The following is a 12406-nucleotide window of genomic DNA, read 5'->3' on the forward strand; positions in this document are numbered from 1 at the left end:
TTGAAACATAGGTACTCTGCAATGGTAGTGTATGGTAGTGTCACAATACTCTGTTTATGCAAAGCAATCTAAATTACCTGTGTATATGAAACAAGCCATATAATAGCCTTGCTTCTCATAGGCATATGATTACAACTAGTCTAATTAAATTATAAACATGCATATATGATCATCGGTATAATATTACATGTATTTGTGGTGCTATGCAGTTTCTATGCTCACAGTTTAGCGTGATGGTTGACACCACACAAACAGTCCACAAAGGTTCACTAAAACAGCGTGGTTATTCGAGTGGTCGTCCACAGTTATTAGCATAAAATCGCAGAAACTGCTTATGTCACACCAACGCAAAGATTACGTGACGTATTACACGAGTCTCAGATCCTGGCCTGCCAGGGGAAGGAAGCGCAGTGGACGCAAGGGTTTTGTCTCGAAGTGGAACATAGCTGGAATATTAAATATTCTGTTGTGTTTGTTTAAGAAAAAAGAATATAACCTTTTCTGTCCGTGGGAACAAATATATTTTAGAGGGTAAGTAAACATTGCTTATTGTGAGCTTTTTGTTTTTTTGGTCGTGGGAAAGAGTATGAGTATGAACCAGCTAGCTTAGCTAAGCAAACTAGCTACCGATTACTGATTGTTGTAATACGTGTAGTAGGCTAAACGCACTAGCCTGCCAGCAAAGAGTACGCTAAAGGTGAATGTGGCACCATTTGTTAGCTGGTGATAGCTATTTAGCTAACTAGCTTCCATTTATCCCTGCTGTTATATATGTTAAGATAGCTAGCTAGCGACTTTTGAGGCGTTTTGCCGTTACGTGTCCAAGCATATATCGTTTCTATGCAGTCTAGCCAGTTTAGCCAACCGCTAACGAAGTAGCTTCATATGAGACATGGTTAGCTAAAGTTAATTGAATCCGCTAACATTTGGTTAATCCTTATTAGCTAGCTAGAAAGCCAGCAGCTATGCTTTAGATTACCCCGGGATGGCTGTTGGCGTGGCTAGCAGTTTTCCATGTTAGCCGTGATATTGACAGGAAACAGCTAGGAAACGACAGGGAAACTTGATTGTATCTGAAGGCTTACTGTTTTGCTCATGGCAGTATGTCTGTACACCTTTAGATAATTTAGAATGATTATCTGTGGTTATTCAAAATGGGAGGTGGACGTGGAACATATCTAAGAGCTAAACGGAACCCTAGCAAAACAAATACGATTAGTCCAAAATCTGTGCTGTATGTCCTTGTCAATTATTTGACATTTCCTTTGAAAGTAACACTTCAAGAAGCATATTTTTAGAGGTCGGTGTTTGTTCTGCATTTAGGCCGGTACGAAATGATCTTTGGTCAGTGCTAGAAGGCTAGTAGAAAATGCACCCGTTTGCTTTGGATGAAACGTGCTGGATGCGCAGTGTGTTTCGGCAGGTCAGGTTGGGCTTGTATTGGCTATGTTGCCTTGCCTTGGGGTTTTGACATAACAATGCAACCATGGTGTTTCTGCTGAGAAGCTGCATTGGGGAGATGCATTTCCTATGGTCAGCGACTCTTAGAAATCATTTTGGTGCCCTGAGTTCTTCTGAGTGTATGTATTTTATATATAATTTAGTGAGTGATATGCACCTGCCTCATGCATGTAAACTTGTTCAGCGGTCCAGCGAAACATTGCATACTGTGGGTCTGGCAAGGTGTCTTGATTCAATGGTGTGTGTTAGACTGGAACAGATTTTGTTTCAAAAAATAGTTTGATTATTTTTAAGTTACATTAGCCTTTGTCTAAGGGTATTGGGAGCATGCCAGTGCTGAACTATGTGGATATATATATGTATATGTATATATATGTATGTATATGTATATGTATGTGTGTGTGTGTGTGTGTGTGTGTGTGTGTGTGTGTGTGTGTGTGTGTTATCCAAGTATATTCTTTTGACAACTGATTTTGATAAATTAGCAGGAACTAGTACTGAAAGTACTTTTTAACAGCTAGATATTGTCTAATGAAAGTAATCTTTTTTTTTTTTTTTTTTTTTTTTTGAGGCAATGGGATGTATCTTGAATGATATATTTCATACTGTAACCCTAGATGAGTGCACAGATGAGTTCATTGCTTTTGGTTGCTTGGTCTGTTTTGATTGTGAAACAGGACTGTTTGTCTGCAAAATGACACACAATCCTTATGAAACGGACCTGTTTCTGCTGGCCATGCACACGTGCTCATATTGCTTTCTCATTATTTTACTTTGGCTCAATAAAGCATGTAGTGAAAAAATTGGAAATCTTCCCTTAGGCTTTGCAGCTCATGCATGAGCCCCAGGCCTTTGACATACCTTTTTTTTCTGAGGGTGTGGGGATCATTTTGCTTGGAAAGACAGAGAGGAAAAGCAAGAGTGAGGGATGTGTGTGTGAATGCACGCCTGTGCTGATTGGTGTGCACTCATGCAGGTACTTATGTTGGTGTCTGTGCTTGGGTCAATGTGTTCATGTGCGTGTTTAGAGGGGCTTTCAAGCATATGTGATGTTATAGGCCAAATTATATACTGTATACTACAAAAGGAAATGTGGAAAATATGAGTAACCAAATGTTGTCTTTTCACATATGTGAAGAAAGTGGTCATTTATATTGGACCAGTCAGTTTAGTCTCAAGAGGGTTTGCCTACTTAAATAACTTAAACACTCACTACAACAATAGTATTTAGCCCAGCTTATATTAGCCATAAGGTACTCAGGTATTATTGATACCAAAGATTCCAGTAACTCTCAGTTCATGGGTTTGTGTTTCTAATAAAGTTTCTGTTGAATTTGCATTTTTTTATGGTCTTGGTGTTCACTTACAGGTTGTACACTAAGAAATACTGTAAGATAATTAGGATGTGTGCTGTTCCGTTTGTGGTACATGGCCAGAGAATTGGTACATTAGTGTTAATATACACTCACACTACAATCTACTTTATTAGAAATATCTACCTGGTGTCTACACTAACTGACCCCTTCTTGAAGGTACATTTTTAAGTATACTAGTACAGACAGCACCCGATATGTTGGTATATACTCAATTAATTAGCTGCCCTGTACCTAATTCATCAGTGGTCAGTTTTTCACCACAGACCTTTGCTGACTATGCAGAATTTGGGTGTCTGGCTGTTTTAAATAGAGCATTAATGCTCACATGGTAATGGCATTTTTGTAATGGTTAGAATAGGTCACTCAAAACATCCAGCCAACAGCACCCCTGTGTTCAGAAGCCATCAATAAAAGGCTAGTAAAGGACTAACAAAAGCAGTGTATGGAAACATATAGTATATAGACTGTTAAGACTGTAACTGTACCCGTACAAGTATATAATTTACAGTTTCTAATAAGTGGCTGGTGAGTTTGAGTAATCCTCAACAGTAAAGCACAGCTCTGTCATGAGTGTTGCAATGCACTAAAGGTTTAAAGTGTACTTGATTTAAATCTCTCTTAGACTCATGGAGAGTAGCATGTGCATTATGGATGTAGTACCTACCACTGTTCTCTTGTGTTCATTTGAAGAATGAGGTACCATGTTGAAACACACTCATATAAACTCTGAAATGTCCAGCCATTGGTATATAGTTTTCAGTGCTATCCTCCATCAGCAAATTCATCTTTTGTTGCTATATGTCCAGAAGAACCATCAACATTACTATGTCTTTGTCTTTCAGATCTTGTCACAAGTTCCATTTGAATGCCCAAGACAAAATTAATGCGAATATCATCATGAATAGGAATAAGCGTGAGAAAGAGTATTATAGTATAGATGTAGGAGATTCAACATTCACTGTATTGAAGCGCTATCAAAATTTAAGACCCATTGGATCTGGAGCACAAGGCATCGTCTGGTATGTTATGAGAGTTATGCAGTCAATTCTGTGCACAATATGAAATGCCAGTTTGCTCTCCTTGGGCAACTAAAAATATTTGTAAAAGTGCTTTTCTTCTTTAGCTCAGCATATGACCACATCTCGGAGAGAAATGTTGCCATTAAGAAACTCAGTCGACCCTTTCAGAACCAGACTCATGCAAAACGGGCCTACAGGGAGCTGGTGCTCATGAAGTGCGTCAACCACAAGAATGTAAGCAGCATTGCTGTGTCTGTCTGTGTGTGTCTGTTTTTGTATCTGTCTGTCTTTGTCTCGGTCTGTCTGTGTCTGCATCTGTAGCTCACCTGGTTGGGCAGGTTATGGTTTCAGTTCTCAGGGAGCACACATATACTGTCATAATAAATATGTCAATTACTCTGGATAAGAGCATCTGCCAAATGCCATAAATGTTAAATGTGTGCACGTGAGGGTGGGAGTACACGTGTTTGTGTTTGTGTTTGTGTTTGCGCGTGTGTGGGTGTGTGCGGAGAGAGCTCTTGCATGTGCATTTGTCTACTTGTCAGTTCATTCATGCATGTACAGAATATAGGCTTATATAGGGCCTGTCACATAGGCTATTATGCCTGTGCATTTAGGCGCTTTATACCTGCTTATAAGGGTGCGTCCACATTTAATATGCACTGGGTGTTGCATGAACATTACTGATCCATTAGCCAAGATTTATTTTTTAAAAATATTTTTGTTTTAAAGCATAACATCGAGCAGTGTGACGTGGAGCACATTCATAAAAATGTTTCATTGCCTTTCACAGATCATTGGCCTATTAAATGTATTCACACCACAGAAGACGCTTGAAGAGTTTCAAGATGTGTGAGTTATGTGCTGTTTTTGACTGAGTTTGAAGTTATTCATGCAGCGAGAAGCAACTCAGCAGTGGTACAGTTTGTTCTTCTCTCTGAGTCCAATTACGCATAAAAAGATCTAGAAACAGAATTGATCTTGGGTGAATATGCTCATCTCTGGATGAAGTTGACAAGTTTATTGGCTGACTTGTACATTCGTTACTGCTGCATAGAAGAAAGTAATGCAGTATTGATGCACAATCTGCAGTTAAAATCTCACTTAAATTTCTCATTTGTTCTCTGCATATTTTATTCCTTCCTGCTTCTGTATAATGATTTTGTTCTTGAATGGATCTTGTGCTGCTACTGCATATGTAGTTATCTGGTGATGGAGCTGATGGATGCCAACCTCTGCCAGGTGATCCAGATGGAGCTGGACCATGAAAGACTGTCTTATCTCCTCTACCAGATGCTCTGTGGCATCAAGCATCTACATGCTGCTGGCATCATACACAGGGTGAGTCTTGAGTATTTATCATAGTTAAGGATATTTGCTGCACCCCCCCCCCCCCTTCTTTTTTTTTAACCTCTTGTTCTTTTAGCTTGCTCATGCAGTCATATATGTCAGTGTTAATGTCAGATACATGACATTCTCTAGAATACATACATTCAAGCCCCTTGTGAGTTTTGGATGTGAATGAGTTGGTTCAACTGGACTGATATATCTGTCATGTCCTTCAACGTCCATCTCTGCTACCAGGACCTGAAGCCCAGCAACATTGTTGTGAAGTCTGACTGCACGCTGAAGATCCTGGACTTTGGCCTGGCCCGGACAGCTGCCACGGGCCTCCTCATGACTCCCTATGTGGTGACGCGCTATTACCGGGCCCCCGAGGTCATCCTGGGCATGGGCTACCAAGCCAATGGTGAGTGCCAGGCTGGCACCATGCCATAGCCTCTTCATGCCTTGCCGCATGCCCAGACACACCCTCTTTTCTGCTCCTTTCCTGTTCCAGCATCCAGGGTCACACCTTCACAAGCACCTCTCACACCTCCCAATCTCAGTGTGGCTATTGCATTTTGGCAGCCAAGGCCTCTGTGCAGGTTCCTTGGTCCGAGCTGGGCTGTGTCGGAGTCGGTTTATGCATGGCTTTCTCTCACTTGGACACATCCCTTGCTAGCACTTAACATTGTCCAGCCAAAATGGCCCGTGAGCACATGCAAGGAGCCACGATTTTCAAGCCCTGTCTTCTAACATGAAATTGGCCTGAGGGTGGATGTAGTTTGGAGGAGTGTTTGACACAAAATTAGGCGCTACAGTTAGAGTTGGAATAATGGAGCAGGAACCCATGGCAATGGACTTGATGTTTTGTTCACACAGTATGTTCTCTTCTTCCTCCTATGCTACACACGTTTAGTGGATATATGGGCTGTGGGCTGCATAATGGCAGAAATGGTTCGCCACAAAATCCTTTTCCCAGGGAGAGATTGTATCCTTGTAATGGCTGTCTGGCATTGAGTTTTCCCAGGGAAAGATTGTATCCTTGTAATGGCTGTCTGGCATTGGGTTCCCAGCTTATATCATTTGGTCTCATAAATAGCTTTTCAACACATTTCATACATACCATCACATTGTTACATAAAAGATCTTTTTAAAGATAAATGTAAGCTGTTAACTTGGCCCTGTTTTGCAAACCTGTACAAAATATAGATATTGCAAGAGAGTTGTACTGAGACATTTTAAGACACTTGTAAAGAATCACTGATCTTGTGTACATTTTGCAATAACAGCATATCTGATCTTCCTTTAAGCATATTTAAAGATTCTGTGTTTTGTGACACGTCAGCATGTGCGTCTCCATGTCTTGTCCGACAACATTGCATTCACTACATTTTCTATCATTACAATGCAGTTTCTGCAGGCTTTGGGAGTCAATGTCCTGCCCCCTTACCAAGTCTTAGGAACTGTGGACCTAAGGAATAATACTTTATCTTTATCTTTATTTGCATGTCTTTTTTTTTTTTTTTTTTTTTGTCTTTCTTAAATTACATCTCCATCACCTTGTCTGGCTATTTTAGTTTGTTTGCATTTAAGCATGTGGTTTTGCCTTTATAATTTGGGTTGTCATCTCATTTTTCAGTTGATGTCTGGTCTATTGGCTGCATAATGGCCGAAATGGTCAGAGGCAGCGTGCTGTTCCCAGGCACAGATCGTATCCTTACGTGTACTTCATTGTTCTTCCATTGCGTTAGTATGTGTGTGCCCCCCCCCCCCCCCCCATACATCCTGCACTGCTAAGGTTTGCAGGGTTATTTGTAGGACCTTGTTTGTTCTCAAGTGTTCACCTTGATGGAAGCTTACTTTGGTGGAGTAACCTTGACACATACAGAATGTTAATATGAATCAGCATTGACCTCACTTTGCTAATTATTACCCTGGTAACATTGCCAGATTCTGAGAATGTAAATGTCATTGTGCTCAGACTGGCCTTGCAGTCTTGAGTCTTTGCCAGTGTGTGGGTTATTTTTTTCTTTTCCTGAGCTGATTGAACTCTAGACATTGACCAGTGGAATAAGGTGATCGAGCAGCTGGGCACGCCGTCTCCGGAGTTCATGATGAAACTCAACCAGTCGGTGAGGACATATGTCGAGAACAGGCCACGCTATGCAGGCTACAGCTTTGAAAAGCTCTTCCCAGATGTGCTCTTCCCTGCTGACTCCGACCACAACAAACTGAAGGGTGAGGGTGGTTTATTTTCCCTTCACACTACATGTATAGTTTCCTGGTTTAAAAAGTACTTATTCTTACATTTTAACACTGCTAACGGAAAGAAAACTACTTACCCTTATCATGTATTACAGTACTTGCAGGTTGATTCTAGATTGCCTTTATTAATTGTTAATTTTACATTTTGTATGAGCAGTCTCAAAGGAACAAAGGTTTCCCAAATGGGCATTAAAAATAGTGCTTTGTTTTGTCTCCTTTCAATGAACAATGATGAACTTGAGTAACCTAATTGTCTGAAGAAGCTAGACAAAGAGGACAGAGAGTGCTCTTTCATATCAGTCCTCAACTGCCCTCCATTTCCTCTGCAGCGAGCCAGGCCAGAGACCTCCTCTCTAAAATGCTGGTAATAGACGCATCCAAACGGATCTCTGTGGATGAGGCCCTTCAGCACCCCTACATCAATGTGTGGTACGATCCATCCGAAGTGGAAGCGGTAAGTATTTATTTGGAAGCTGATAGGTTGGAAGGGGCGGGGGCCCGATGTAGCCCATGCGATGGTTGGGCCAGCCTTTATGTTCAGTCTAGAGGTAGGACGTCCACTGCCTTTGGAGGCTCCGAGCATGGGGTGCTTTCTCTGCCATACCACTTGCCAGACTCCTTGGCCCATGTAGCCAGTGCAGCATGCCGTGTGTTGTCACACCAGCGTTCTCACAATCAGCAGCTGGTCTCTGCACCAAGCTAAGCAGTTTCCACAGGCGTTGTGTAGATGCACATCCACTGGCACATCCACCAGTCACAGTGAGATGTAAGAAGCACATGGATAAATGTTTAAGGTGATGGTACGGCTGTCTGTCTGTTCAGGCTTGATTCAGACAGCATCAGGAATGAGTGTTCTACAGCAGTGCAGAATAGAAATGGCCTTTTTATGGGTTCTCATGATTAATACATTTTTTGTATTTTTGATATGATTTGTGCATTTTTCTGATTTTAAATATTGCGTGTCGAAATTAATCGTTCTATACATTAGAAAAAAAATCTATATTCATGTTTGTCTGGGCATTTTGCAAATAAGTCATTTGGTTAATGCCATCATTGCTCATATACCAGTCAACTGCAAAATTGCTCCAATGGGCACGTTTGTGTCGTGCAGTAGATTCACTGGTAAATGTGTCTGAATGAGAACTGGTTTTCTATTCTAGCCCCCACCGCTGATCACAGACAAGCAGCTGGATGAGAGAGAACACACTGTTGAGGAGTGGAAAGGTAGGGTATTAAGATCTTCATTATTGCTGGAGAAATGTAGCATGGATTCCCCTGTAGATGTGGGGGGTAGATGAAACGAAGTATTGGGATTGACTGTTTTTTTTTTTTTTTTTTTTTTTGGTTTTTTTTGCACATTTTAGGAAGCAACTATAATTGAGGAATTGTGAAATCACTGTATGTCTTTTTACTGAAATGATAAGTCTCAAGAGAAGAACTGCTAATTGCTCATTATAACCTTCTGAAGACACACAGAGAAGCTTATCAGTTTAGTGCTTATAAAAAATGTCCAGTGGATTTTCTGACCATACTCTCTCTCCTCTCCATAATTTTGCTCCCTATTCAGAGCTAATATATAAGGAGGTGCTGGACTGGGAAGAACGCTCGAAAAATGGGGTTATCCGCGAACAGCCCGCCCCAATAGGTTAGTTTTAAAAAGCATTCTTATTTACGTGTGTGTGTGTGTGTGTGTGTGTGTGTGTGTGTGTGTGTGTGTGTGTGTGTGTGTCTGTGTCTGTGTCTGTTGGGCCTTTTTATTTTATGTGGTATAATGTTTAAAAAAGTGCTGTTTTATCATGTAATTGTCACAATTTAAACTTTGTATAATCATATATATTTAAGGTGTTTTGGAATCAGAATGAAAACCGATTACTATTTCTTGGTACAGTTCCCAGTCTGATATTCTCATGTTCTCTGTTTCTCATAGCACAGGTGCAGCAGTGATGGGTGGCTCCCATCACCCTTCTACATCCTGCACATCTGCTAATGAAGCGTCGTCCATGTCCACCGACCCCACGCTGGCCTCGGAGACGGACAGCAGTCTGGAGCCCTCTGCCGTGCCGCTGGGCTGCTGCAGATGACCATCGTCCTGTTCCCCTGTCCCCGCTTCCACCTATGTCCACTGGCAGAGAGTTTACACCAGTTTACACCACTTCAGAAAGATGCCCTCCCCCCCGCCCTTCAATTTCAGACGAACAGTTTCTTCATTGGGAAAGGCAGAATAAGGTGAGAGTTTTTGAGGGCACCTTTAAAAGCTTTTACACCAAACCAGCATTACTTTGATTACGTTAAATTCAGGTCATTTGACTGGGTGTCTGATTGAAGCTATCACTACATCTTCCCATGCAGTCGAAGACTGCTCTGAGGTCATTTCTCAAGACTGTATTCTAAATCTCATTTTAAGGTGGTTTTGAACTTCTTACTTTGCAGTGAGCACTGTTCACTGTGATTTAGTTGAACGTCAGCAGAGTTGAGATTTATTTGCATGACTCCACCCTCCCACCAGTGTTGGGAGATGAAGAGCTCTTCCATTCTGTTTCTGTGTTTTGGCGCTGATGGTGTACAGAACACATTTTGTTTGACTGAAGTTCTAGCTTCATCATTTGTCTACTAAGAAAATATTAGGATATCGGCTGTCGCATAACTTCATGCTTCAGAGATATCAGTCCACTCATTCGATATTATCTTACAAAGGATATCTTCAGATTCTTTTAGTGTTTAAGATTCTGATTTTGTCCTCGTGTGTGCGTGTTGTTTTTTTTTATTTTTTATTTTTTATAAATACTTCAGCCTCAGTACTTCACAAATGTTGCTGTATGATCTGGACTGTAAATTATTTTAAACAAATAAATAATACAAAATAGTGGGCAATATAAAAGTTTTACAAGGTCATAAAGGTTGAAGATTATACTATTATTTGATTTAGTTTAATGTGCATCCCACCACTGGAATATATCAGTGAGTGTTTTGAGATTCTTGTGTGCACTTATTTGATACCAGATGGTATTTGACTTGGAGGATGAAATGTCAGACGTATGAACAACAGTACAAATGAAAAAAATCTTAAGTGATGTTTTGGCATTGTTTGGGAATATGATAAAATCTAATACATAATCTAATCTAATTTAGAAGACTATACTGAAAGGACTGCTTTCACCCATTTTATTTTCTGATGATTTAGCACACAGCCATATATTTTCAGCAACAAACGTCCTAATAACATTTTAATAACTATGGAAGAGTACAGCTCCATTATAATACTGTCAGCAAAGCTATGACTAGACTTGTATGCATGTATGTATGCATGCCCTTGACAGTTCCCACAATTACTTTGAATGCAACAGTATCACAACCAATGTCTGTGCTACATTCTAAAACTGTATGCAATTTTTTTTTCCAGAGCTATTTTAATTTTGCTTATAAAAGGATGAAGTGCCTGGGTGAAATATTCATTTGCAAATAACTCATAAAAGGAGAAAGTGAAAACTCTTTCAGGTGGACTGTTCTTAAAACCTAATTAATTCCTCAAGACTGGATTATGAATTTAACAGTTCATATGTATGGATCATGTATTTTTAAATTTTTATTTTATTTTATTTTTTTTATTTAGTATGAAATTTAAAGATTGTTGGAATGATGGGATGTTTGGATATTGTGACTTAATGTAACGTAGTTCTTTTATTTGAGCAGGGCAGTTTTTAGCAGGGTCTTTCATCAAAGTAACTGAATTTTAAATGTTTGGCAGTGATAGTAGTACATGGTTCGCAGCTTTACTTAATGAAAACATGCATGGTTCTACAGCATATGCTAATGCTGATGTGGTGGTGTTGAAAATGAAATCTTCCTAGAACGTAAAATGACAAGTTATTGAACGTTTGTGTATGTTGTGACTGGTGAAGAATGTTGGAAAGGTGAATGGGAATTGAATGCTGAACAGTTGGCCAACAAATTGTATTCATTTTGAATGAGGGAAAACAAGTTTCTACATTTTTGTTGTTAGCTTTTACTTCTTTTTTTAAACAATAAGTGCTCTTATTGTTCTTTACCCACCAGTAGGGATAACCACGGTATTGGTTTTGTGCTGAGTTTGCTTTAATTACAATTACAGTTCTGTCATGTACTAATTACATTATGATTCTAATTATGTAGACTTTGATGAACTACCTCAGTCTAAATTTCTAAAAGTTCTTGAATATTTAGCTGCCCGTGTATTAAATGTTGAAATGTTGAGGACATGTTAATACAGATTCCATTATTTATTTATTTGAAAGTAAACTATTGTTAATAGTAGGAAACATCTAGTTTTGTACAGTATGTATATTTCATCTAGATTTAAAATCTCTGTAATGTAAATTTAAGGGTATTTTTTTTCTTTGTTTCTTTTTACAGATCATGTGCAATACTATGCTATCTGTGCTTAGTTGTAGGAGTTTTATCTAGCTACAGTGTATTAGCTGTATGTAGAACTGTTTGGTACTGTTGGTTTAGTTAATTTTCATCCAATTAAATTCATTTCATGGTTTTTATTTTTAAGCATTTGGATGATCATCTCTGTCTCCAGTTAACTTGTCTTATCAAAACTGATGATCTAGGACTAGGATTCAGCGCATTGGGTTATTCTGTTAAGGCCAAAAGGTTGGGTGGGGTGGGTGTGAAGGATCTTATGTTATGCCTGAAGCCAAATTATATAAGCTGGACTGTATTTTTGCTAGCAATACTGGCCCTGCAAGTAGTTAAGAATTCCTGGCTGTGTGTGCACCTTACTGCATACACACAATGTGAAGTGCACTAATAGAATACATGCACTGGGATCTCACAATGCCAATGTTACAACATGTACTACAAATAAATACTTCTGTTTCAGACATGCTGTTTTGTCTGCCTGTGTCTCCTGAAGCACAAATTTGAGAGGAACCCATGTTGAAAACCTTCACTGAACAATTTATAGCCATTTATCCA

General features: G+C 39.6%; 1 protein-coding gene across 7 annotated transcripts; it reads left to right on the plus strand.

Annotated features, from left to right (window-relative positions):
* The first annotated feature begins 366 nt into the window (after nucleotides 1–366).
* On the plus strand, nucleotides 367–12312 carry mapk8b (mitogen-activated protein kinase 8b). Of its 7 annotated transcripts, XR_003410303.3 has the most exons (13): nucleotides 368–531; nucleotides 3680–3856; nucleotides 3961–4090; nucleotides 4650–4708; nucleotides 5059–5197; nucleotides 5441–5606; nucleotides 6822–6893; nucleotides 7238–7420; nucleotides 7777–7901; nucleotides 8608–8671; nucleotides 9015–9092; nucleotides 9380–9673; nucleotides 10848–12312. XR_003410303.3 is itself a non-coding variant. In XM_027005050.3 (12 exons), exons 2-12 carry the CDS (start codon nucleotides 3735–3737, stop codon nucleotides 9526–9528), a joined length of 1287 nt encoding a protein of 428 aa, XP_026860851.2. In that variant the 5' UTR covers nucleotides 367–531; nucleotides 3680–3734; the 3' UTR covers nucleotides 9529–12312. The 7 variants fall into 7 exon arrangements, 6 of the variants coding, with proteins under 6 accessions (XP_026860851.2, XP_026860853.2, XP_026860852.1 ...); XM_027005050.3 differs by lacking the exon at nucleotides 6822–6893 and adding an exon at nucleotides 6099–6170 and having other exon boundaries at nucleotides 367–531; nucleotides 9380–12312; XM_027005052.3 differs by having other exon boundaries at nucleotides 9380–12312.
* The last annotated feature ends 94 nt before the right edge of the window (nucleotides 12313–12406 follow it).

This window comes from Electrophorus electricus, chromosome 15 (assembly GCF_041902795.1).
Source record: "Electrophorus electricus isolate QZ-2024a chromosome 15, ASM4190279v1, whole genome shotgun sequence".
Taxonomy (NCBI): domain Eukaryota; kingdom Metazoa; phylum Chordata; class Actinopteri; order Gymnotiformes; family Gymnotidae; genus Electrophorus; species Electrophorus electricus.

Bases quoted from the DNA above. Each gene is read 5' to 3' on its own strand.
- mapk8b (XM_027005050.3), top strand. From the start codon at position 3,735: ATGAATAGGAATAAGCGTGAGAAAGAGTATTATAGTATAGATGTAGGA. The intron at 4,091-4,649 runs GTAAGCAGCATT...TGCCTTTCACAG, and splicing joins AGTGCGTCAACCACAAGAAT to ATCATTGGCCTATTAAATGT. The intron at 6,171-7,237 runs GTATCCTTGTAA...ATTGAACTCTAG, and splicing joins CCTTTTCCCAGGGAGAGATT to ACATTGACCAGTGGAATAAG.